The 24,649-nt window shown below is 50.3% G+C and overlaps 11 protein-coding genes across 11 annotated transcripts; 7 read left to right on the top strand and 4 right to left on the bottom strand.

Annotated features, from left to right (window-relative positions):
* Window positions 1–517: 517 nt before the first annotated feature.
* Window positions 518–2,207, top strand: N7511_008058 (putative cellobiose dehydrogenase; the record flags this gene model as incomplete). The annotated part of the gene is made up of 2 exons (XM_057130435.1): window positions 518–2,047; window positions 2,103–2,207. 2 exons carry the CDS (start codon window positions 518–520, stop codon window positions 2,205–2,207), a joined length of 1,635 nt encoding a protein of 544 aa, XP_056982218.1.
* Window positions 2,208–4,041: 1,834 nt separating this feature from the next.
* On the top strand, window positions 4,042–4,965 carry N7511_008057 (uncharacterized protein; the record flags this gene model as incomplete). Its single annotated transcript, XM_057130434.1, has 1 exon — window positions 4,042–4,965. One exon carries the CDS (start codon window positions 4,042–4,044, stop codon window positions 4,963–4,965), a length of 924 nt encoding a protein of 307 aa, XP_056982217.1.
* A 421-nt stretch (window positions 4,966–5,386) lies between these two features.
* On the bottom strand, window positions 5,387–7,120 carry N7511_008056 (uncharacterized protein; the record flags this gene model as incomplete). Its single annotated transcript, XM_057130433.1, has 1 exon — window positions 5,387–7,120. One exon carries the CDS (start codon window positions 7,118–7,120, stop codon window positions 5,387–5,389), a length of 1,734 nt encoding a protein of 577 aa, XP_056982216.1.
* Window positions 7,121–9,534: 2,414 nt separating this feature from the next.
* Window positions 9,535–10,924, top strand: N7511_008055 (putative monooxygenase; the record flags this gene model as incomplete). The annotated part of the gene is made up of 2 exons (XM_057130432.1): window positions 9,535–9,781; window positions 9,837–10,924. The coding sequence occupies 2 exons, from the start codon at window positions 9,535–9,537 to the stop codon at window positions 10,922–10,924; spliced, it is 1,335 nt and encodes a 444-aa protein (XP_056982215.1).
* A 421-nt stretch (window positions 10,925–11,345) lies between these two features.
* Window positions 11,346–12,806, top strand: N7511_008054 (uncharacterized protein; the record flags this gene model as incomplete). The annotated part of the gene is made up of 2 exons (XM_057130431.1): window positions 11,346–11,360; window positions 11,412–12,806. The coding sequence occupies 2 exons, from the start codon at window positions 11,346–11,348 to the stop codon at window positions 12,804–12,806; spliced, it is 1,410 nt and encodes a 469-aa protein (XP_056982214.1).
* A 284-nt stretch (window positions 12,807–13,090) lies between these two features.
* On the bottom strand, window positions 13,091–15,795 carry N7511_008053 (MIF4G domain-containing protein; the record flags this gene model as incomplete). The annotated part of the gene is made up of 2 exons (XM_057130430.1): window positions 13,091–14,274; window positions 14,325–15,795. 2 exons carry the CDS (start codon window positions 15,793–15,795, stop codon window positions 13,091–13,093), a joined length of 2,655 nt encoding a protein of 884 aa, XP_056982213.1.
* A 251-nt stretch (window positions 15,796–16,046) lies between these two features.
* N7511_008052 (signal recognition particle 14 kDa protein) lies at window positions 16,047–16,559 on the top strand (the record flags this gene model as incomplete). The annotated part of the gene is made up of 2 exons (XM_057130429.1): window positions 16,047–16,073; window positions 16,179–16,559. 2 exons carry the CDS (start codon window positions 16,047–16,049, stop codon window positions 16,557–16,559), a joined length of 408 nt encoding a protein of 135 aa, XP_056982212.1.
* Window positions 16,560–17,259: 700 nt separating this feature from the next.
* On the bottom strand, window positions 17,260–19,269 carry N7511_008051 (uncharacterized protein; the record flags this gene model as incomplete). The annotated part of the gene is made up of 1 exon (XM_057130428.1): window positions 17,260–19,269. The coding sequence occupies one exon, from the start codon at window positions 19,267–19,269 to the stop codon at window positions 17,260–17,262; it is 2,010 nt and encodes a 669-aa protein (XP_056982211.1).
* Window positions 19,270–19,555: 286 nt separating this feature from the next.
* Window positions 19,556–21,022, top strand: usgS (transmembrane protein UsgS; the record flags this gene model as incomplete). Its single annotated transcript, XM_057130427.1, has 5 exons — window positions 19,556–19,613; window positions 19,838–19,944; window positions 19,996–20,168; window positions 20,223–20,616; window positions 20,672–21,022. 5 exons carry the CDS (start codon window positions 19,556–19,558, stop codon window positions 21,020–21,022), a joined length of 1,083 nt encoding a protein of 360 aa, XP_056982210.1.
* Window positions 21,023–21,383: 361 nt separating this feature from the next.
* Window positions 21,384–22,852, top strand: N7511_008049 (acetamidase/formamidase family protein; the record flags this gene model as incomplete). Its single annotated transcript, XM_057130426.1, has 5 exons — window positions 21,384–21,458; window positions 21,513–21,531; window positions 21,602–21,890; window positions 21,943–22,219; window positions 22,274–22,852. The coding sequence occupies 5 exons, from the start codon at window positions 21,384–21,386 to the stop codon at window positions 22,850–22,852; spliced, it is 1,239 nt and encodes a 412-aa protein (XP_056982209.1).
* Window positions 22,853–22,942: 90 nt separating this feature from the next.
* N7511_008048 (NAD(P)/FAD-dependent oxidoreductase) lies at window positions 22,943–24,326 on the bottom strand (the record flags this gene model as incomplete). The annotated part of the gene is made up of 2 exons (XM_057130425.1): window positions 22,943–24,075; window positions 24,140–24,326. 2 exons carry the CDS (start codon window positions 24,324–24,326, stop codon window positions 22,943–22,945), a joined length of 1,320 nt encoding a protein of 439 aa, XP_056982208.1.
* Between the last annotated feature and the right edge of the window lie 323 nt (window positions 24,327–24,649).

Here is a 24,649-nt window from a genome sequence, read left to right as displayed (position 1 = left end):
TTGCCGGAAATAAAGTGAGGTTTGAAACACATTAGGGGGTTTGGAACCTTCGGCGCAAACATTCCGCACTTGGCGTGAATGGTTCAAGTGGAGTCCCAAATTGCGGACTTTTCTGACAAATGCCACTTTGAAACAATTTCGCTTTCTGAAGCTGTATCGATGTCCTCAACATCGAGAAGGAAAAGCAGAACAAGAACAGAACAGAAGCCTTAAGATATTCCGGATAAATACTCACACGCAGTCATATGAGATCTGAAGTGTCGTCCCGAGAAAGACGGGAAAAGGGCGGCTCAGCGAGTAACATTCTTATCTGATCGCGCTAGTCCCGATGAGTGATTCTAGACGAAATTGCTGTGTCGAGCCATGACAACCCGCGTGGAGTCCGAGGCAATTTTGTGGGAATGGGTGCTGGACCGGAGTGTGACGGCATTGAGGCTATGGGACTGTTAAAAAGGCCCTTTCCCCTGGAGATTGACATCTCGGCAAATCATTGAGATCTCACTTTTTATACTTCAATATGAGAATCTTCCAGGCAGGCCCTTTGGCCGCTGCCCTCTCCATTTTCTCGGGACTGGCTTCAGCTTCTGTCTTCCAGAACCAGACTTATGACTACATTGTCGTCGGTGGTGGACCTGCCGGTATCATCAGCGCTGAGAAGTTTGCTCAGGCTGGCAAGAAGGTCCTCCTTCTTGAACGTGGTGTCGGCCCTACTGTGGCTACTGGCGCCAACGAGACTCTCCCATGGAACCACTCAGTCACCCCCATTGACCTGCCGGGTCTTTCAGCTGACATTGGTTCCCTCGATCTCTGGGAAGAGTATATGTGCACCGATACCGGTGGCAACGCTGCCTGTGTTCTTGGCGGTGGTGTGACTGTCAACTACATGGTCTTCGTTCACCCTCCTGCTCACGACTTTGATGATAAGTGGCCTAAGGGCTGGAAGTGGAACGATGTCAAGCCCGCTTCCGAGCGTCTCTACAAGCGCAACCCAGGCACCCTCCTCCCCTCTGCTGATGGTAAGCGTTACGATCAAGTGCTCTACAACGTTCTGTCCAAGTTCCTTGGTGGTCTTGGCTGGAAGTCTGTCGACATGAGTGCTCAGCCAGATGAGAAGCACGAAGTCTTCAGTCACCCTGCTTGGAACTTGAAGAACCAGATGCGCGCTGGTCCTGTCCGCACTTACCTCCCAGAAGCTGAGAAGCTCAAGAACTTCCAGCTCGCCCTCCAGACCAAGGTTATCCGTCTGGTCCGCTCCGGCAGCCATGTGACCGGCGTCGAAGTTCAAACTGCCTCAGGCGAGACCGAGATCATCTCTATTACTCCCCACGGTCGTGTGGTACTGGCCGCCGGTGCTCTGTCTACCCCCCGTGTGCTGTGGAACTCTGGTATCGGCCACGCTGCCCAGATTGAGACTGCCAAGAGCAACGGTGTCACTGTTCCCCCCAAGCGCCAGTGGATCGATCTCCCCGTTGGTGTCGGCCTCAAGGACCACCCCATTTTCCCTATTACCTTTAACGCCAATGCCTCCTTCGGCCTGGTCGACTATGACGGTGTTCTCAACGGCTCCGATACTCGCGATATCTCCCTCTACAACAAGCACAGCGGTGTCCTGACCCAGGGTAAGCACCGCATGATCTTCTTCACTTCCGAAGAGATCGACGGCCACACCCAGTACTACCAGGGTTCTTGTGCCCCTACCGATGAAGGTGTCGTCACCATCACCTCTTACCTGACTCATGGTCTCACCTCTTCTGGTGTACTGGGACTTGATGCCAGCGGAAACACCGTCATTGAGAAGTCGCCCTACCTCCAGACCTCTTCCGACAAGAAGGCTGCCCAAACCTTTGTCGCCAAGATGGTTCGCGAAATCACCAACCCTGCCACCGGCTTCGAGCTTGTTACCAACACCAATGTCTCTGCTATTATCAACGCCCTGAGCCCTGGTAACCACTACACCACTACTGCCAAGCTTGGTAATGATGATGGTCGTAAGGGTGGCTCTTCCGTCGTGGACCTCAACACCAAGGTGTACGGAACTGACAACTTGGTAAGTCACTCAATACACAATCTTGAATTCCTGCTAACCCCTTTTGCGTTACCAGTTCGTCGTTGATGGCAGTATTCACCCCGATCTCCCTACTGGTAACATTCAGACCACCATCATGGTTGTTGCCGAAGCCGCCGCTGCCAGAATTCTGGCTTGTTAAGTTATCGCTCTTCGATGAGTGAGCTACTCAGTCTGATGACCTTTTGTGACTGGTTGTCAAGGATATGACTATTCGACAGGTTTCGATTTTCATAGATACCCCAACTCTGTTCTCTGTATATCATGATAGAACTGTAAAGAATTGCATCAAAATTTTTATCTCGTTTGAATATTTAATCTATCACGGTCCCTCATTTCCATTTATTGAACAAGTCCGATCTGTTTATTGGGCTTCCTCGACATTCAAGCTGAGTGGAGCTGGGTATACTATACAAATCAGGGCCGAGGCCTCCGACTTCCAATCCTCATCTGACAATGAACTTCGAAAAACTGACTATCGAAAGTTCAAAATTAGTTTGGCACCAATTCACACCGAATGCAACCTTGGAAGTCAATCATTTCCATTTTCTAGCATTGTCCTGTCAGGCCTTCCCCGGCCCAAAGGATCACTTCACTCAGGTTTAGCTCACTAGTGAGGATTTGACTTTCGCTCTACGAACTTAGCCTTGCAAAGAAGAACAGCACGTTCCAATTAACGTCAAGTGAACGGCACAAGCAACGCCACAAATGCCACAGATGTTTGTGGCGGACAAGTATAGTTTACCCCTGAATGTTCCCCAGACCCATCCCAGGACCATTCCGAACCTCCACATCTCAGCTTTCGCCTTCACTCGAGTGTATTGAATTGACCATGACAGCTCAAATAATCAACCCCTTTCTAGCATCAATGAGTTGCTTGTGAGACTGAATGACGTCGGCCCTGAAATGCCGTTACCCCTGGTCGCCCCTGAAGGCCCTATCAGCCGGTGCATCACAGCACCATGATATCATTACCGCTCGGTTCTCGTTCTATTCACGACAAAAGGCCGTCAGGTTGAGGCCAACACAGAAGCCACTCCAGAATAGGAAGTTAGAGAAGGCTAAACGACCCACCCGCGACGATGCTGTTTGACGAGACCTGCCCAAGGTGGAGAACTAAGATTGCAATCAGCATCAACGGCTCCTGTTCGGTGAGCTTAACGTTCTTCCTAATATTCTTCGAGTGGTTAGACTGCAGATCGGTGCAGTCTTTGGATCAGGGGTTTGATCGCCATTGGCCAACTTAAGGGCAAACTTTATGACAGGCCTGGCGATCTCGGTTTTTGTTCGCTACAACGGCGTTAGGGTTGTGTTCTCGTACTTTTGCTCAGGACCCTTACGACCTGCGATAATCCGACGATGAGCATGTCGAACCCAATTGACACACACATGGGCATGTTTGAGACCCGCTGGGCCTTAGTCAATTCTCTCATGAACGAGCTCTGATTAGAGATAACGTCGACATGCAAGTGGACCAAGTTTTTCGGCCTTGGCCGAGCCTGGTGGAACGTGTTCCCCGGCTTTCTTGTGAGCAGTAGAAATGATCTGCAGGGATGTTAATGAGGAAGGGCGTCCCATGAAGCTTATGATGCGCTATGGGCTGGACGCTATACCCAACTGCATGGCGGTGTTTTTCCCAACCACTCAGCGTGAAGCTGATATCGCCCTTGGTACCGCAGGATTCCTATTCCACCACGATTCCCCATAACGCTAGTATTTCTGACACCACGGGAAGCCCCTCTGCTGTCTTGCTAATTCAGGAGTTGGTCTGCTCACGACGACAAAGCAAACGGGATGAAGCCGTTACCAGTGCAGATCTCCTGGGAACAGCCCTAGTATATAACATGGGGCTGCTGCGCATGATACTCGAAGTTCTCAAGAATTCTTTCTCTTGTCATTCCTTACACTCGGTTTCTACCGTCCACTCTTTCTTACCAAGTCTTTGAACTTCAGTCACTCCTTAATCAATTGTCAAGATGAAGACCTTCGCCTTCACTGCTGCCCTTTTGGCATCGACTGCCGTCGCTCTCCCGACTAAAGTCCTCTCTGCTATCCCCTCAGGCATTCCATCGTGTCTGCCCTCCGGTGTCATTCCCTCCGGAATCCCTCTCCCTGTTGTGTCGATGATCCCCATTTGCTCCGGTGCTACCCCCACTGCTACTCCGACCCCGAGCAGTGCTGTCTCCGGTATGACCAACAGCGGCTCCTTTGGCGCCGGCCAGATCTTGAGCGTTCTCAACCAGGCCGGCACCTCTCAGGTCAAGATGCTGGCCGAGAACGAGCTCCAGAGCCTCTTGGGAAAGCTTCCCCTCAGCGAGCTCCAGCAGCCCGTGGGCCAGATCGTCGAGACTGCCGAGAGCGTCGGACAGCTTAACGGCGGTAACGGTGCTGGTCTCGGCCAAATCACCGCCGTTCTCGAGAACGGAAACGTCGCTCTTATCCAGCTCACCCAGAAGCTCGTTGACCTGCTTGACAGCGTTGGTCTTGGTCAGGTCGGCAGTCTGATTGGTTCCATTGTTGGTGGTCTTGAGTCTGTCACTGGCAACGTCAAGCGTGATCCCATCTCCGATGCCCTCTCCATCACTGACTTGAACGGTCTTGTTGGCGGTCAGAACCTCCTCGTTCAGGTTGAGCCTACCGTCCTTGGACTCCTCGGCGGCCTTGATCTCACCTCGCTCCAGGATGGTCCCATTGGTAACGTCGTCGCTACTTCTACCTCCCTTTCTGGTCTCAAGAGCCAGGTTCCTCAGATCCCCGGCGTTAGCTTCATTGCTGTCCACGCCCAGGACTTTGCTTCTGTCCTCCTTGTCCAGGTCGACTCTGCTGTCGAGGGTCTTCTCTCCACCCTCGGCCTGGGTGGCCTCGGAACTGTCGTTGGCTCTGTCGTTCCCGCCGTCTAAGGGATCATCTTTTAGTATATGGTTGACCCTTGATGGGTACTAGTCGTTACATTCTGCTATTCACCTTTCACTTTTCCCCATGGCCCTTCTTTGCTTCAAGAGGCACGTGCAACAATTACGGACACGATTGTCACCTTTTTACATACACCTTCGGAGCATTACGATGCTTAGCTGTATATCTTATATACCCTGGATAAATGTTTGATATGTCTTAATTTCTACCAACTATGTCCACACAAGATTTCTCGCCAAATAGTAGTATTAGATAAAAAGGTAAAAAGGTGCTACCCAACGGACGCTCGGTGCTCTGGTACGTCTGTCACCGCCGTCGGGCCGCGCAGAATAGAAAAAGGGTCATTCGAACTAGTCTTCGGTGTTGACCTCAGTGGTAGACGTAGTAAATTGCCGTGCTTGGCTTGGCTTAGTGGCGCATTCTTCCCCAATAACTCTCCCCATCTTGATCATAAGGGTTTGACGCATCTTTACAGCTAGGACTTTCATAGTCTTTCACTGTACCCATAGGCCAAATGGGCACAACACAGAGTTGGTCTGCCGCACATCCACGGCACTCCTTCCAAGTTGCCCAGTCAAGGTAATCAACAAGATCCCGGAGAATCTGCACGGCGGACTCAAGGTCCTTTCCTTTACCGGCCTCCAGCAACTTGGAGCAGATACTATGGGCAACACTGTACACGGCATGTGCCGCAAGACCCTCCGAGTCCAACGAATGAGGCGGTAGGAATTGCGTGGCGCATCTTTGCGCTTCGACAACGTCGCTCCGGTCAGTGAAGTCGATGTATGGAGACATCACCCGTTCAATCTCGGCTTGCAGGGTCTCCAGAGAACTGATTTTACCCGATACAAAGTACGACAGGTCCTTGCTGTACCGAGTAACGACCATATCAGCAATGACCTGCCAGTCTCGGGACTTCTCAGTTGCATCATGAGTCGTGATCAGTGTCGTGACATGGCTTCTGATGGTATCCAACTCCGAGCTGGAAAGCTTATCCAAGCGAGGAAGACGCGATCCATCCTGGAACAGTTCCACATCGTAGGAGAACGCCGTGACGAAGTGATCGTAGTTCAATGAGACCCTGTTCCCGCCAATCCCGTGGTATCGCGCCGTGACGGCACGCATCCAGCTGGACGACTCGGGTCCGTGGCCAGGACCGCCGTGGGGAGGACCGCCAGGTCCACGTCGCTTCCCATGATCATCGCCATCACCCTCCTCCTGCTTGTGGCCCTCGCGACCACCATGGGGAGGACGATCAGGTCCACGTCGCTTTCCGTGATCATCACCATCACCCTCCTCCTCCTGCTGCTTGCGGCCCTCACGGCCACCGTGCTTGTGACCTCCCTTAGGACCAAACTCATTCTTAGCCCGGGGCTTAACCTGCGTGATACGCAAAGGAGTAAGATCCCTCTCAAAGGCACACAGGATAATCTCAAAGCCAGCCTCCATACGAAGCAAGCCATCAATGCGACCACCCCACTCCGTCTCAGCCATCTCACAAGCCAAGCGAGCACGATCATTCTCCCCAGGAGGACCACCACCAGGCCTCTCACCCACCGACCCATTAAACAGCAGAATATCCTGAGAATCCAGCGTCCCCTTCGAAGTCTTGGCAGCAGACATACCATCAACATACAGAAGCCGCAAATCCTTAGCAGCAGCATAAGTATGCAGATATCCAGCATCGCCACCCTCCCCATCCTCGCCAAACCGATCAGCCCACGCCTCAGGCTGTTTCCCGTCAGGCCCGCGATGCTCCCGCTTGCGCAGCTCGCCATGCCGACCTTCGGGTCTCTCGGGATCGTCCCGATCGTCGCCCGGCGGCGGTCCACCAGGTGGAGGTCCGCCCCGTCTTGGCCTGGCAAAGACCATTGCATGCTCCGGCTCAAAGGCCAGCCATTCTGTTCCGTTGACAGGGCTGGATTTGGACGTCCCGTGGTAGAACTGCGTGCCTTCGGGCACTGTTGCTAGGAAGAACGAGACACCGTTGTGATGCAGGGATGAACCCCACTGGCGCATCGAGTCCTGGATGGCGTTGAAAATGTGGTTGGCATTTTTGAGAGGTGGGTTGTCTTCGCTTGCGAGCCCGCTGGTCAGGCTGAGGAGGCTGTATAGCGGCAGGAGGGTGAGTGGTGGTCGCATGGTTTTCGGTTGCGAGAGGTTATCCCTCGAATGGTGGTTGGGATCGCTGATCAGGTGGCTTGCTCTGATCACGCTGGGATTTTCTTTTATCTGATCTTGAAAGGAGATAATCGGGTTCATAAGCGCTTAGGGCTCGGTGCGTGGCGCTGACGCGTCATCGGGTTTTATACTCGCACCAGGCGATTTCTGGTATTTTCAGCCGACACTAGAAGATTAGCTATGTTTAGTGAGTGTTGCTTGTTTTTTCTTGGGTTTAGTGCGATGTGTTTTCTGCTGCCTGCTGTTCTCTTGCTCAACTGTGATGTTTTGAACGTGGTGGCCTGATCGAGCGTTGACTGTGAACGCAATATTGCATGGGTTCACAGTCAGCGAACTTTTACAGTTGGCGAATCTCTTTTTATTTTCTTTTCTCCGAGAGGTGAATTACTCTCTGCAGACATTTGGCCATAAAATGTGTTTGTGCAACTCATCGGATTTAGAGGGGACCGGGAATAACGCGAACAGTAGCGAATAAACAAAAACTGTAAAATTAAATCTGAAGAATTTTTTTTTCAATTCCTTCGACTTTGGAGTAATTCAAATTGGCCGTTGCTTGCCCCTGTTCGGAGCTAAGCTGATTGCCGTGGTCGATTCGTGTGTGAATGGCCTCAAAGCGCGAGAAGAGAGATCATGGCCACACAAGGAACGATTGAGAAGCAATCACGGACACCAGCTTAATTCTGATAAAGATTTTAGGAAGAGAGAGAAGTAACCATGGAAGAGGCTGAAAAGTTACCAGTTTTTGGACTGCGGCCACATGGAATTGATATTGTTAATGAAAATAAATGCAAGAGCAGCCATGTCAATAATTGCTCCCCCTTTGTCTAAGACTAAATGAGCCGAAAATTCGAATATGATCATATCTTATCACTTGATAGTGATAGTGATATGGAGGTTCTCTAAAACAAGGATAATATCATGGGCCTAGACTTTGATTCTTGCTCAGCTTGCTGATGTTAAATCTCAGTTGATGACTTCGATCATTCCTTGGCAAGAGACACTAATCTATCCTGAGTATGGTCACAACTCCCACGTTAACTTAAGCACTAGGCACTAGGTGCGACTTCTATTGGTGGGCCCAAAGGACCCTCGTTTTCTAATTGCCGATCCTTGTCTACAAGAATGCATCTAGCTCTTTTCCAAGTGATGTTCTTTAAGCAATTGCACATGAGCTAGAACAGGCATCAAATATAAGTGCTCTTGTTCCCGCAAATGCAGCACGTTTCTACAGTGTACTGCTTCCATGCTTTTATTTTTAGGAGGGGCTTATGTTAGTATATGGGCCAAATCCCAAGGCCACATATAAATGGAACTGCACCCCGTTTGTTTCGACGGCAGAGAATGGGCATGTACTGTAACAGTAGTGAGGCTGCTGCTTCCATCAAATGGAATTGGCCTAGAGCTCGGCGATCGGAATGAGAGGGCTCTGCCGTTTTCCGCGCCAGTTGACGAGCATGAGGCGGTAGTCTAGGGCCTACTCGCCACAGAAGGTGTCGAGTTATTTCATATTAAATGGACGGCTTCCATCAGACCGCGCGGTCATTGACGCGGTAGAGGGATTCACTGCGATGCTCGTACTTCTTCAGGTACACAGGGTTCCAAATCAAATACTCGTGGGCACTAGATTATTATAATGCAATATGAATCTTCTGTTTATCTGGTGTTCCAACTCTCTGTTCATCGAAATATGGACATGTCAAACACAAGCAACAATGAAGGGTTTCCAATCAGAGCCCGAATCCTCAGGCAACCAAACAGATCTGCTGTCTTATGTCATTCTCCACGTAATCCAAGTTTGGCGGCAGTTGGATTTCACCAAATTTCCAGGTTGTCGGTTTGACCGGGAGGCAAATCCGGAGTGGAAAATGTGGGGAATGGGGGCGGGGAGAAGACTATGAACACATAATACGATTAATGTTACTAGGCCATTGCATAGTCAAGTCCGTGGTCGATTATATCGGCAGATGTTAGGGCAGACGACAGGGTCTCTCAATCCCGTGCTGATTGGGTCCGAGAATGGGCATTAGAAGTTAGTTGTTAAGAATTTCTCCATATCACCGAGCCCGAATTGGACCGGATAAAGTCCCAGCAGGTAACCAGCAGAAAACTAGCAGAACCAAGCAGAAACAAAGCCCGACATGCGCCTGGCAGAGACTCTCCAGGCGTGTGTGGGGAAAATGTGGGAGAAGCGGCAAAGATTTACTCCGCCACCATTGCGAGGAAAGGCAAAAAAGGTCCGTATAGCTCGGCCGTCGATATTCATTTAAGTTGCTTGGCCCGTCTCTTCGCCTTGGACATATTCTTGCTTTTGTTCCTCTTCGAGACTATATTATATTGTTGCTGCTTCTTATATATTCTCCGCATATACCGATACCATGACGAAAGAACCTCAAGATTTGCAGATCGCCATTCTGGGCGCAGGCATGGGCGGATTGACTTCCGCTCTGGCACTGGCTCAGCAGGGCTTTAAGAACATTGATGTCTATGAAAATGCCAGCGACCTCGGCTTTGTGGGCGCGGGCATTCAATTGGCGCCGAACATGGCCCGCGTGTTGGACGGACTGGGTGTCTGGAAGGGCATTGAGGCCGAAGCTGTGAATATTGAAGAAACATCAGTCAGAGGTATGTGGAATGTCGGTCGACAGAGAAGGATCCAGTGATCTAATACAGACTGCAGAGGGCGCCACGGATAATGAACACGCCTATGTGGATTTGCGCTATATTGAAGAGACCTACGGATATAAGCACATGGTTGGCCACCGTGCATCACTTGCAAACGGCCTGTATGAGGGCTGCAAGAAGCACTCCTCAATCAAGTTCCACTTTGGAATCAATGCAGACAATGTGGACTCTTTCGGTCCTCGCCCATCATTCACAGCTAACCCTCGCGCTGAGGGTGCCGCTCCGTTCAAGGTGGAATGTGATGTACTTCTCGCCGCCGATGGCATCAAGAGTGTAACCCGCGTGGAGATGCTGAAGCGATTGGGCGTCGATGTCGGTGTCCAGGACACCCAGCAAGCAGCCTACCGCATCATGATCCACAAGGACCAGATCAAGGACGACCCAGAGCTTCTGGCTCTGATTAACAGCAACCGGGTGACCCGCTGGATTGGCGCTAAGCGTCATATCATTGCCTATGCCGTCTCCAACAACACCATCTACAACCTCTCCACTACCCAGCCCGACACCAATTTCGCTGCCGCCACCAACGCCACCTACACCACCAAGGGCTCCAAGCCCGCCATGATGGGCGTCTTCTCCGACTTCTGCCCGATGGTCCAGCGCATGCTGAACTATGTTCCCGAAGGCGAAGTCTGCGAATGGAAGCTGCGCGTCCACGAACCTCTCCCCACCTGGGTGCACGACTCTGTCGCTCTCCTCGGTGATGCTTGCCACCCTACCTTGCCTCATCTGGCTCAAGGTGCGGCGCAAGCTATCGAGGACGGTGCCGTTCTCGGTGTTGTTCTCGCCAAGCTCCCTGATACCACCCCAGAGTCCATCAACAAGGCCCTGCGGGTATACGAAAAGGTTCGCAAGAGCCGTGCCGAGGCTCTGGTCGAGATGGCTACTGCCTCTGGTCGTGCCCTCCACTTGGGGGCCGGTGCTGCCAAGGAGGAGCGTGATAAGCAATTCGCGGCTCTTCGTGCTGGCAAGGGTCCCGTACCGGATAAGTGGGCAGATGCCGATGTCCAGCGTGAGATCTACGGCTTCGACTGCACCAAGGTCGCAGCTGATAACTTTAACGAATACTTCTCACAGATGTAAGCGTCTCTTCGTCTCTTCGTGATTTTGTTTGGCGTGTTTTGCTTTTGAATCTTGGTGTATGCTTTCATGTATAGTTATGAATTTTTGGGCCGTTGGCTGGGAGATATCCTCATCTGTTAAGATCATGATGCTAAACATCTTCTTGTATACAGGGACGGTGCTCCTCGCCAGGCTAAACTTGCATAGAAGTTAAATAGTTACGATTTTACGCGTATACTTTGTGTCCATGATGGATTTTAGTAAATATTACATTATGTATATCATTTCATAACATATTTTGTGTAAATGTTGAGTCAACTGTGAATTTGTTCTCATAGTTGGAATGGACGTGATGATCTCCACGCCCACTGCAACTCCACCTCGAACTCCAACACCAACGAGTAGCGCCATGCGGCTCTTCTCGGTTTCATATCGCAGATAAATGCCTTTTCCAGCAGTAGGTTTATGTCGCGCGCTGTCAATTCCTAAGCTTATTCATTGAGCTTAGACTCCATCGCCATTCCGCCTGTCCCGTCGCAATCCATCCGCGCGCCGCAATGTCGGTCCCCAATTCGCCCCAACGCCGCGATTCGTACTATCTCAGCCTACAACACAAGATAATGTCAATGATCTGGACGTGATAGATGATGAAGATGAACCCCCATCAACGCCGAACTTCACGCGCCAACCACCTGCGTCCCAAAGCAACGCTTCGCGCTCACATCACCTGCGCAACGTGATTGAGGACTCGGATGATACTCGGATTATTCCCAGCCAAGGTCCTAGAAGCACAACTGTGGTTGAGCTTCCAGACGATGCAATTGCTAGTAGCCCACCCGCGCAGTCCCAGACCCCAGGCATTCTCGATGCCGAGTTTGACGCGCTCTTTGCCACGACTCGTGAGAATAAACGGCGCCGGGTGGAGGCAACCACACCCCTGCCGTCGATGACGCAGACAGAATACCATGCGATGTCTTCTTCGCCAATAGAATATAATCAAGCAGCTAAACCCATCACTAATGACACTGGACCGGACTTCGCCGACCCGGATAACGATGTGCAAAGCACGCCGGCACCAAATGCACGTCCAGTCGCGCCAGGCATATCAACACCAGCGAACACACAAACGCCGTTCCGGGGGCGTCCCCGCTTCATGCTTTCGTCTACTGCGAAGCCGCCCAGCAGTCAGTCTGCGCCAAGATTCCAAACAAGCACGCAAGAGACATCGGCGCCTGAAAGACGGAAGCCAGTGTTTCTTTTGCCTCGCTCGCCATCTCCAAATCGAGAAGCGGAGGATATACCTGCACCGTTCTCCCCTTCTTCTCGCACGCTACGTCGACGTGGTAGACAGCGCGGTGGTGCATCCAATTATACACCTGGCGGAATGGCCGCGGAAGTACGGAGCTGGGTTTTGGAAATGGGCACGAAACGTGACTCATTGCCATACCCTCAGACTCCTAAAGCCCCCTCTGCCCAGGAAATAGGTGCTTCTGGGGTCTTGGAAAAATACTCCGTTGCTGTTCGCGTGGATGATGCTGGGCACTCTACACTTAATAGCTGTGGCCCTCTGGCTTTTCTGCAGGCAACAGTACTTGCTGGCCATTCTTTGCAAGGCGAGGCTCAGGATGAATCCATCAGAATTATGCTTATGGGTCCCCCACGGTCCAAACCGCCTCATTCTGATATTGCCAGGGCACTGCGTCTACAAGAGGGTGACCTTGTCGGTATTCATAGCGGGCTAAACTGGTATCTCGAGCTTGGCTCTTCCTTGGAAAATGCACAGCTTCCAGATCTGGCTGCTTCTACGTCGCAGAACGAGCCAACTGCGAGTGAGAGCTGTGATGTCGCGAAAGAGCGGTGGCTTGTGGTTATGGAATGGGATCTCGTCCAGATATCTGAGTGATCATTCCGTTTCCTGGTGTATATAAGGGGCTCATTGATATTTCTATTTTTGTATATCATTTTCTTATTCCATGCTACATTATGTTTCATGATATCTGATGTTAGCACTGCAACACTTATATTCGAATAATCTGAGCCTGTCATATTCTGTATACTCAACTGCATGAGTAGACACTTATAACCGGAAATAGTTCTTACCATCGACAAATTAGAAAAGAAAAGAGGTAGCATAAAAATTGGGTATATTCTATCTACTTGCAACGGCACACGGTCTATATACGATTTTTAATCCGACACGGCCTTGAGAGCGTCAACAGCCACATCGCAACCCCACCGAACAAGCTTCATCTCCTCATCAGAAACAATATCAGTCTTGGCAACGACCTTCCTGATAAAGAAGATAATACCCTTGCCGATATGCGGTGTCTCCTTGACACGCAAGAAAATCTGCATCAAGGCCTGCTCGTCCTTGGGTGCTTCGTCCACCTTGGAGCTCTTGGACTTCTTCTTCTTCGACTTTTGAGACTGCTGAATGAGAGTGATGATCAGGATTTCCACAAAGGTCTTGGTCTTCGGCTGTAGGTATGCGAAATTGAGGGTCTTGAGAATTCCCAAAGTCAAGCTACCGTCAGCAATGAGGCTGCTGTACATCTTGGCCAGGTTGACCACAGCTTTCATGGGAACGCCGTTCTCCTCGTCGTCGGGATCGAAGCTATCGTCCTCGTCGTCGTCCATGTCGCCTCGCTCGCCCATTCGCTTGAAGATGTTCCACAGGGCGAACATGAAGGACATCTTGATGCGTCGACCCATGTCGCCGCAGATCCGGCGAGCGATCAGCGTGTAGTATGGGTTGTGGGCTTGTTCCTCCATAGCGCAGTGCAGCAGAACACGGGGGATTTCGAATTCCTGGGCACGCTTCAGGCGGAGTTTCATTAGCCGGACGTGGGCGTCTTGGAAATCTGTGGCGGACATGATGGCAACGAAGATGGATCGACGAATGTCGGTATTCATGCGGTGTGCTCTGGCGAGGTTGCCGTAGTCGGGTTCGCCTTCGCTTTCGTCATCTTGGACGTGGCTGTGGTTCGTTGGTAGACCGGCAATTTCTTGCTGGGCCGCTACGAGGGGGTCTTCTTTCCAGCTTGCGCCGACTAGCCACCATTTTCCCTTCTTCGCTGAGTTGTGGATGTCGTCGCGAGAGATGTTGATAGGTTCCGATGCACGGATCACCCGGGAATTGTTGAGAGATCCTAGAATCTTGCGCATTTTCGTGATGTGCTCCGTGGTGATGCTTGCACCGGCTGCTGCTGAGGACTTGACGCGGTTGTTCTTCAAGTCTGTGATGGTGTCGATCATGAACTTTGTTCGGACAGATAGCTTGTCCTCGCCGGCCTTTGCTACTGCGGGCTGGATGAGCAAAACAATATCCTTGAGTGAGGATGGGTCGTCTTGTCGGAGCTGTGGACCAGAATCTGGAAACATGTTAGTATTGTTCATAGTTCTGGAGTACTTGATAACTTACTCCGGATAACCTTGAGCAGGAGTTCCGTGTTGTTTTCCGTGATTTCCTGCAGGTAAATGCGAATATAATCGAACATCAATGCGGATCCAATGACGTGGAAGTTGTAAAGTTGCGAGAGAAGGGAGATCAAATTGGAAGTTTCCTTTCCTTGGAAGGTTCCTCGTTCATCACCATTGGCATCGAGAGTTTCAACGATCTTTTGGATGATCTCTGCACCAAAGTCCATACCTAGGAGCTTGTACAATGCTGCAATGAAACCGGCGTGCAGAATGAGGAAAGTATCCGACAGAGCAGCCCTTTCACAGATCATACCCATCAGCAACTCAAGCAATGTTGAAGTGACATGCTGACGCGGGTAGTCACGGTAAAGCTTTTCGAACTCAGCGACAATTGAAATCATATTGGCCTCAGACAACTTGTTCAACTGTCCTTGGGCTTGGCGCTTCAGCCGAGTAAGAGACTCGCTCTCTGGGTCGGCGCGCGCTCGTAATGAAGGAGGAATGTATTTTTGAGCCGAAGCTTCTGGTTTCGTAACCGGAGCGACATAAGGATTTTCCTTCTTCTTAGGCTCTTTCTTCTCTTGGTCATCAAATCCATCAAAGTCGCTGCCATCAGCAGCCTCTTCGTCGTCTTCGCTTCCAAAGATTTCGTCGTCCAAGTCGACATCCTCTTCGCTGTCCTCCTCGCTATCCTTTGCCGCGGCTTGTGCTTGCAATGCCTTGGCTTTTTGTCTCTTGCTCTGTAGCCAGTCGTCGGCTTCCCGTTTGCGCTTGCGACTCTCGTCCTCTGATTCGTCACCACCACCGCCGCCACCCAGGTCACCGAGAAGGTCGTCAAGCCCATCTTCCTCGAATGCCTTGGAAGTCTTGCCCCTCTTGAGGCCAAGCTTCTTCTCCAATGCGGCGATTTCGGCATCATCCTGCGCAAGCTTGGACTTGACACCTGCAGGGACATGAGTCTCAGATAGCACTGGTTCTTCAGACTCGTCTTCGGAGGCGTCTTCGCTTTCGTCGTCTTCGTCTTCCTCCTCGTCGTCATCCTCATCCTCATCCTCATCGTCATCGTCATCCTCGTCTAAGTCAATTTCCAACTCTGACTCGGATTCCGACTCGGCTTCTTGTGGTGCTGGCGTCTTCTTCATAATCGACTTGGGTTTCTGGGCTGCGTCCTTGGTCTTTAGCTTGGGCTGCGGCGCACTGCGTGGTTCATCGATATCCATGTCGTCCGAGTCTAGGTCGAAATCCTCCTCCTCATTCTTATTCTGAACCGGCTGCTCATGTCGCTGGAAGCTCTTTTTATTCTGAGGTGCTGCATGGCGTCCTTTTTTCTGCGTCCGCTCATTCTGGCGGCGTTCTTTGCGCGAAGCTGGTCCGTTAAGGCGACGCTTCTTTTCGCCATAGGTGTCGCGGATTCCTAGCTCAGATCGTAGATGCCGAGGCAAAGAAGTTGTATTATGCCTAGCGCGCGGCATCTTGGCAAATTATAATGAACTGTCTGCTTCAAAAAGAAAGTAAACGGTGGACCCCGATATCAGGTACAACCAGGCGGTCGACAACTTTTTCACTTTTCTGCCGCACGAACGCCAAAGGCGGAGAACCGGCGCCCACAGCGGAGTTTCTCCCCCACTGCGAGGTTGTTCCCAGCTGTCAATTGCATATCGATCATCTGCTCCAGCTTTCAGATCGGTCTATCTCCGTGCGCATCGAATAATACTATCTCAATATGGCGCCACATACATCCCACGATGAGGTAATTATTCTTCTTAATGTCTTTCACGACCACCACGCTTCCCGCACATGCTATCAACACCACCAATCTCCTTAGCTATGTATCGCTAACACCAGTCACCGCTAGTTCTTCTCATCCCTTACCGACCTCCTTTCCAAGACCTCCTCCCAGGCCCATGGCTCTGTATACCTTACTCAAAAACCCCTAATCGATGTCCCCGGTGCTACGACTACAAACGCTCAACCATCCATCCTCATTCGCGCCACAGACGGAAACACCAATGCGCCAAACCCTAAAACTACAAGCAAAGACGGCAAGATTACCAAGTCCGCTTCGAAGGCTACAAAGATCAAGCTCTCTACAGTCGTCACCCCAGATGATCTGGAGGCATTCTACGCCCGATATGCCGAGGTCTGCAAGGCAGGCATGAGCGGGTTAAAGAAGCGTGATCGCAGAGCTAAGAAGGCGAAGACTAAGGGTGGTGCTTCCAAGGCTATCAAAGCATAAAACTGCTTGTCTGGTCTGTGTTTTGTTCGAATGAAGTCGTCGGTGTACTCGATTCGGACATGGCACGCGATGTGCTGATGGCTTCGTTTTCTCATGCATTTGCTGGCGTTTGATGGTGGTATTGGCCTGTCCTTGTTCTCTTTTTTCCCCTCGTCTGATACGAGCCTTATTCTCAAGTGTACATATTCCCCTGCACTTGTTTTGCACGAGCGCTGTCTTTGTCTATATGAGTCTTACAGGACTGAGAAAGAAATGAATAGCTCTTGGCATCTAAAGCCGTTTTGATATATACGTTTAACTTGTATACATCACTCAGAGTCAGGGTCTGGCATAGCTACAGATGCTTGCGCGAAAAATAGTTTGATATAGTTGTCTCATGAAAACGATCTCAAAACAGTATACAATAAATGTGTCAATTAATTCTTCGTAACATGACCCGCGATTCCTCCAGTGCATGCAACGCTAGAGTACAAATAGTTAAATAGAATACAATCCATGCCAGTTATGTCCACCCATGTGTCGTCCGAGTCAGTATCAAATATTCATAAGAAAAGCATTAGAATCAAGTGTGTAGGTGTGTCAAGGGAAGAATACAAAGGGTTAAGCATTAAAATGGGCATAGGGGAAATTGTAATAATGTCAAGAAGGGGGGTTTGATGATCCGAAATGAGATGAAGAAAGAAGGGGTGCGGCAAACCGACTAGTCCAAGTCCCAGGGGTCCAGTTTCCGGGTGATCTCAGCGATCTCAGACTCTGAGGATACCTGAGGCTTCAACGGGAAACTGAAATCATCCACAGGAGGCGACTCGTTGCCGGTTTGCCGAGTATTAGGTGAGGGTTCACGTAGAGTATTGTTGGTGTTTGGGTTGATGACAATACGCGCGGCAATGTGAATAAGAATGATAAATAAGTGGACTGGCGGGACCAAGACTAGAGTGAGAGCTTTGGAAAGGAATGATGTGGCATCGTCGCCATGTGTTGGTCGGTATAACGCCGATGAGGGAGGCATAGGCGAGACATCACGTTCTCTGGTAGCCTTGGCCCGACGGCGGAACTCGACACTCATGTGGTCGAAATCGGGATTAGGAGCAGAGACCTGAGTGGCAGGCCGTGAGCGGATGGGGTCTGACATCTTGGTATCTGAGAATGCATCTGGGAAGCGCTCTGGAGAACCGGATCTGATTGGGCGGTCGAGTAAACGCTGGGTAGATACTGCGTTGGCATTCGATGTGTCACTTGGCAATGTGTCGCTCACCAGAGACCGTGGTTTCTTAGAAGGACTTGAATCCGCAAATTCCAGGTCGGTGATTGTTTCCTTCGCACTTGGCCAGTCGAACATATCGCTTGGCTCTGAGCCATCATGACCTCCAGCGGATGTAGGCCGAGTGGAGACTGAATCAGGCGAAGCAGGCTCAATTGAGTGGAACGACTCGGGACTGGAGGCGAAAGAAACATCATGATCAACATCTTGGGTGTCTGCAGCATTGGCTTGGATTTCGACTGCGACAGTTGGTTTGACTGCCAATACCGCTTCGGGGTCGACTGTAGATTCAACAAGCAACACGCTATCAGGCTCGAGATCCTCAGAGTGCGTAGGTGCTTGCGCGATGTTGGATTTATCCTCAGCCTCGGGTTCTACTGTAGGCAAAGTTTTTGCTTCTGAAACAGATGCTTCAGCTTCCCCTGTGGATTGAGATTCGGGTTCAGCGTAGGCAAAAACAAGCCCTGGTTCACTGTCTGGCTGCGGTGTAACCTCAAGACTGGACTCGGTGTTGATTTCATCTTCTGAAGCTGATGTAGCCTCGAATTTTGCAAGCAGACTGGTGAAAGTTTGCGGCGTCTCAGTCACCGAGCGCCTAGAAGGCCGAGATACTCGGGGAGGATCCAGCATATCAACACGGGACAATTCTTGATCATCGGTGACGGTCTCCAAAATTGTGCTACTAGCCTTGTGCGAGTTGAATCCACTGTCGTCTGTAAGGTTGCCATCGGTGTCGTCTCCAGTGCTCGCTGAATCAATCCATTCCGATCTGATTGAGGAAGGGGATGACGTTTCCTGCGAGGACTCAATAATAGTCGGTACACTCTCTTTCTGGTGTTTGGGCAGGTCCTTTGGCCGCCAAGCCTTCTTGCGCCGAGGTGCCATCACATCGCTGGGGAGTTCAACAGTGAATGCGCGCTTGAAAGGACATGGTGTAACCTCATATCGAAGCACTGTCGGCAGCGCGGTTCTCAGTTCTCCGACCAGACTCTGATCATTTTCTGTTTCGTATGGAATCTCGATGCGATAATATGTAAGAGGGCGAATGCGCAAAACAAACTTCGATACACCGTCAACACACCAACACTGGGAGTTCTTCAAAATTGCATGGACAACATTTCCGCATTTCAGGAAAGCCGTTGAACCATGGACCTTCTCTAGTCTCAGTGGCGCTGTTGCGACCGTTCGCTCCGTAGCGGAGCGCCAGGGGAGTGTTTCGATAGTGTCAACAGGGTAGTCAAAGTCGGATGGCGATGAGCTAGACGGAATAGGGGCGAGCGCCCTGGGAGCGAAGTGCACGATTTTCGCAGACGGATGGTAAAATATTACATTTTCGGGGGTGTTCGGGACGCTCGAGCGTCGTTGCGCGTGAGGGTTTAACTTGGTGGGAAGGGTGAGGGAGCGACGAAGAGAGTGTATCTGGCCTAAGGGCTCTGGGGACTCAGGCATGGTTCATGGATACGATCAGAAGGAGTGGATATATGGAGATATTAAAGGGACATATTTGTACAAAGGAGCCAGGGTATATGCAGTTGGACTTATCTGAGGCTGTGTCGCGCCTGCGGGGAGATGCAAGTATGCCTCAGGCATGACTATCAGGTGACCATGACGCAGCTTCAAATGGATGCCTGGCCCTCCACTGCTATTTTCCGTTTCACTTCAGGAATGCTCCTTGTTTGGTGACTTTTTGTTGCAGTGGAATTGGAAGGTTCTTTCAGGGTCTTGAAAGACAAGGATGTCGAATTTCGAGCCTAATGCCGTGATCCGCGGCTTCCAGCTCACTGTGGTGGGAAGTATGTTTCTCTGCTTTGTGTTTTCAGCGTCTCAGTTTCCTTTCAACCCTCGAGAGTAACCGTCTGACATGCTCGGCTTCATGCCATGTGTGTATAGCTTCGGCAAGTGTTGCCAAGTCTCGCAAGGAGCTCGCAATAGACCTATCCAGCCCCCTCTCATCACTTTGCTCGGAATGATCATTGGAACAATGTACAATTGTGCATCTGCTAACGAGAGCTTCTAGCTGTTCGTGCACTGGGTAACCCAGAGCTTTTCAAATATGATCATTTCCGCCAAGCAGCCATTGCTATTGGAGTTGGCATCGTTATCCAATTGATCATTCAAATTCCGGTATGTCCCACCATTCATATCTTGAAGACAGATCTCTAACTTAATTTTAAGATTATCAGTGTGAAATTCTCGATCTACTTGCTATCATGGGTAGTCAATCTCGAGCATGTTGCTTGGGATGATAAGCTTCTTAATGGCTTGGATTTCATGAACAAGTCTGTCCTTCAGGTGCCATTCTTGCTCATGACTCTGATGCGATACGTGACACCCACGCTGGATGAAATGTGAGTTCTAAGCGCCGTGGATCTATTTATCTTGGAAGCTTATCGTTTGAACAGCTTCATGCAGTCGATCCAATGGGTGGACGTCACCTACATCCAAAAGCACAAGTCTGAGAATCCCGATACATTGCGTGCCATGTATTATCCCAATTTGGTACAGCACTCTGCCAAAGGAAGTTCGAGCCATTCTCAGCCGCTCTCTAAAGCCCTTATGGCATTCTTCAACCGCTACGCAAAGAAGATCGGTATTGGACTTGGGCTTTACCTACTTTCCATGGTCATCATTATCGGTCGCTTCGTGATGCCCGCGGCAAGTTTCTACAGTTTGCGCAGCCATATCGGTACCCAACCTGCTGCTGTGATCTTTGCTGCCGGCTTGTTCCTTCCCAAGCAGTACATTATCATGTTCCTTCACACCTACTTTGCTTCACGGAGTTTGATGAGAGAACTTGTAAGTCTGATCATATTCTACAATCCCTGCATGAGACTGCTCTAACTGTGTTTAGCTCGAGCCATACTTTTCTCGTATCACGTTCACTCCCGAGCAAAAGCGTCGGTGGTTCCGGGACCGAGAAGGTGTCCTATTCGGCTTCGCCTTTGCCTTTACAGTTGCCTTGCGTACCCCATTCATTGGTGTGCTGATGTATGGCATTGCCGAGGCCTCCACAGCATACCTTGTCACCAAGATCACAGACCCTCCTCCATCTCCTGCGGAAAGTCAGGACTTTGCCGAGAGCCAAGTTACCTGGAAGAACAAGCATGACTTCCTGCGCTTGTCTCTTGACAATCTTGACAAGCTCAATGTAGAATTGGACAAGCGTCAAGATGGCAATGCGCCTACACAGAAGATGTCTTAAGGCATCGAAGCACAAACCTGAGGGTGTGCTCCAAAATTTAGCATGGTCTCGAGATGTTTCATAGATCTTGTGTATTTCAGAGCGACAGAGCATACGAAGGAGTGAATATTACTTCATGTCACAAATAGGCATCAAATCCACCATATCTGAATCTGCTCACCCACGCGCCAATAGGAACTAGCCTATCAGTTTCCGGGGATATGCGAGATAAAGTGATAAGCCCCTACTTCCCTCCGTATTTTTCATACCTTTGCAGTATACAAATCCATCTGCGGGGTAAAGTGTTATCGTGAGGGGATATAATTGACGCCCTCAGGGAACATCATCAACACTTCACATAACATTATTGCACACTACCACCATGGGTATCAAAGGAATCCGAACTGCTCTCAAGGTCGATCTCGATAAGCCGGCAAGTGAGCAGCCTGGCTTGCATGTAAGCTCTTGAGTTCAGATCCTCACATGAGAAACATTGCTAACCAAATGATAGAACAGATGGCACCCTGACGGTAGGCAGACGAACTCAATAACCCCGTCGCGCCCAACGTATATATACTAACACAAGTACTCTGCATCTAGTCCCTGCCTGCGGGAAGATTGCAACCAACGAAGTTGTCAAGATCGAATGTCTCGATTGGACTGGCGGACAAATCGGAAACAACGACTCCGCAGACGATATCAAGAACGTAGACCTTACCCACATCCATTACCTATCAGGTCCATTCGATATTGAGACCGCCGAGCCTGGCGATGTTTTGGTCGTCGAGATTCAAGATGTCCAACCATTTGAGGAACAGCCCTGGGGATTCACGGGTGTTTTTCACAAGCAGAACGGAGGAGGATTCTTGGATGAGCTTTATCCAGAGGCGTAAATTCTCCCTCATGTTTGCTGATACGATTCTTTCTAATTTCAATCTTAGCGCAAAGGCAATTTGGGACTTTGAAGGCATCTTCTGCTCCTCTCGGCACATTCCTCACGTTCGCTTTGCAGGACTTATCCATCCTGGAATCATGGGATGCGCTCCTTCGGCGGAGGTTCTGGCTGAATGGAATCGTCGAGAGGGTGAGCTGATTGCTGCCAATACAATTACTGATCGCATTGTTGCCCAGCCGCCTCTGGTTACGAATACCCATGCCGGAAGTGCTTCGGATGATGTCAAGGCCAAAATTGCCAAAGAGGGAGCCCGCACTATCCCAGTAAGCCTTCGCTCTGAAGGGCAATCAAGTCAGCATGTGTACTAATCGATCTAGGGTCGGCCCGAGCATGGAGGTAACTGTGACATCAAGAACCTATCCCGTGGATCCAAGGTCTACCTACCCGTCCACGTCCCAGGCGCCAAATTCTCTGTTGGAGATCTGCATTTCTCGCAAGGTGATGGCGAGATTTCATTCTGTGGAGCTATTGAAATGGCTGGTATCATCACTCTCAAGTTCTCGGTGATCAAGAACGGCATGGCGAAGCTGGACATGAAGTCGCCCATTTTCAATGCCGGGCCTGTGGAGCCACAATTCGGCCCTGGAAGATATCTCACCTTTGAAGGGTTCTCAGTTGACGAAAATGGCAAGCAGCACTACTTGGATGCGACTGTCGCCTACAGACAGACTTGTCTGCGGGTGATTGAGTATCTTCGACGCTTTGGATATAGCGATTATCAGGTGTATTTGCTGCTCAGCTGTGCGCCTGTTCAAGGTCATATTGCTGGTATTGTGGACATTCCCAATGCTTGTACTACGCTTTCTCTGCCGATGGATATCTTTGATTTTGATATTCGGCCCGAGGCTGATGTTGTCAAGAAGGACATGGGTGTTTGCGCTTTTGTGAGCAAGTAATTGAATATCACGGAGGCCCTTCATCGGAATAGTGTCCGTCTCTCGCCAGTCACTTAAATCACCGAATGTAATTTGTTTATAGTTGACCCTCTATCTTCCAACATGTGTCCACTCATTTACCTTAACATCCTGGAAGTCCATCATCTTCCCAGACCCGCCAAATCGATTCTGGGTAGACTTCCAATCACGATCAATAGCAATTTCCGGCCTCCATCGAACAACATCCTTCAACTCTTGTTGTAACTTCCCTTCCAGCACATCGGCAATAAAACCACCAATCGCAGGCATCTGCATGGCACCATTTCCAGACCCACCAACAGCAACCACAAGCGAGGAATACTCAGGGTGTCTGTCAATCAAAAATGCCCGGTCGACGGTATCCGCATCCCAGCAGATACGAGCAAAAGAGAAAGGTCGATCGGCAAGATGTGGCATAGTATCACGTAAGAAATCCCTAGCTCTAGCCTCAGCCTCAAGGGGAATCTGCTCTTTTACAAATGGTATACTCCTCTTCTCGCCGTAATGATCAGGATCCGCCACAAAGTTACAGTACCCGGGATGCTCATCGCAGATCTTCAGCTCATGCATCTCTTCATCGGGCTCCATAAAGAACCCCTTTGCAATGTTGAACAAGACTGGGAGATTCCGATACTTCTTCGCTTCTTCGGGTGTCATACGGATATGGCTCAAAGTCCAAGCAGTTGGACGTAGCTGCTTCTTGAAATCTAGCAGTCGATCACTTCCAGCACCAGCTGCCAGAATTGTATGCTCTGCAAAGTGCCTCTGCCCATCTGCTGTTTGGGCTCCGACCACATCTCCGTGCTCGTAGATCAGGCGCTCAACCTTGCCTTGCGGAGAACCGGTGACAAATTCCACGCCTAGACTCTCTGCCTTGTTGTATGCAGATACCATTGCCTTCCGAGCATGAATCCACCCTGCGCCAGATCGGCTTATCCACCCTTTCCAGCCTGGGAACTCTCCTGTTAGAATGTCTGGTGGCATCGTTTGACGGAAGTCCTCGGCTGTTTCCAAGGCTACCCAGTCGCCTTCGGATCGGTCGACTTCTTCGTTTTTGATGTGCTCAATTAGAGCTGGTGTATGTCCAGAGACAATGAAGCCAGTCTCGTGGAAGTATGGTTGAAAGACTGCATCGTTCTTCCATCCATTCAGTGCTGCTCTGGTGCATGTTGCAAAGGCTATGCTTTGGGCATCAGGATTTGAGGCTGGCGGGGGTTTTTAAGTATGTCTTTCTGCCTGTCTCGTCTTTGTTCTTCCAAGAATCCTTACATTTGAGTTCCTTGTGCTCCATGATCTTGTTGATATCGTTCCCCGCAGCAATGGGGGATGGTACTGGGTGAGGGTCCAGTACTTTCACTTTATTGTATCCTCGGCGAGCCAGGTGAAGGGCAGTTGAACATCCCCATGTACCAGCACCTATGATGATGATTGGTGAATCGGGTTTCAGGTCAGCCATCTTGTTCTAGTGGAAGGACGTAACTTTGGGTGAGACGTGTGAGAGTGGGAAGCGATCAATATCAAATCAACATCCAATTATCCAAGCTAAGACCCGTATCTTTGTAAGCCTGCAAGGTTAGCGTGTCGTCTGGACCTTCCCACCACTGTAGCTAGGGGCTTCTCCACGTAGATTAGGATAACTTGTCAGCTGGTCTTTCCAATGTTTAATCTTATCAACATTGTCCCACTTGGAAATGAATACTCTAGGATAAGTTACATCTTTATGAGCTACTTTAGATCTTAACTTAGCAATGAATATGTCTTTGTTGGCAGGTAAACTGA

Source organism: Penicillium nucicola, assembly GCF_028828085.1.
Source record: "Penicillium nucicola strain IBT 29836 chromosome Unknown utg000008l, whole genome shotgun sequence".
Taxonomy (NCBI): domain Eukaryota; kingdom Fungi; phylum Ascomycota; class Eurotiomycetes; order Eurotiales; family Aspergillaceae; genus Penicillium; species Penicillium nucicola.
Note: the sequence above shows the minus strand (reverse complement) of the source record. Positions and strands in the feature narration are given on the sequence as shown.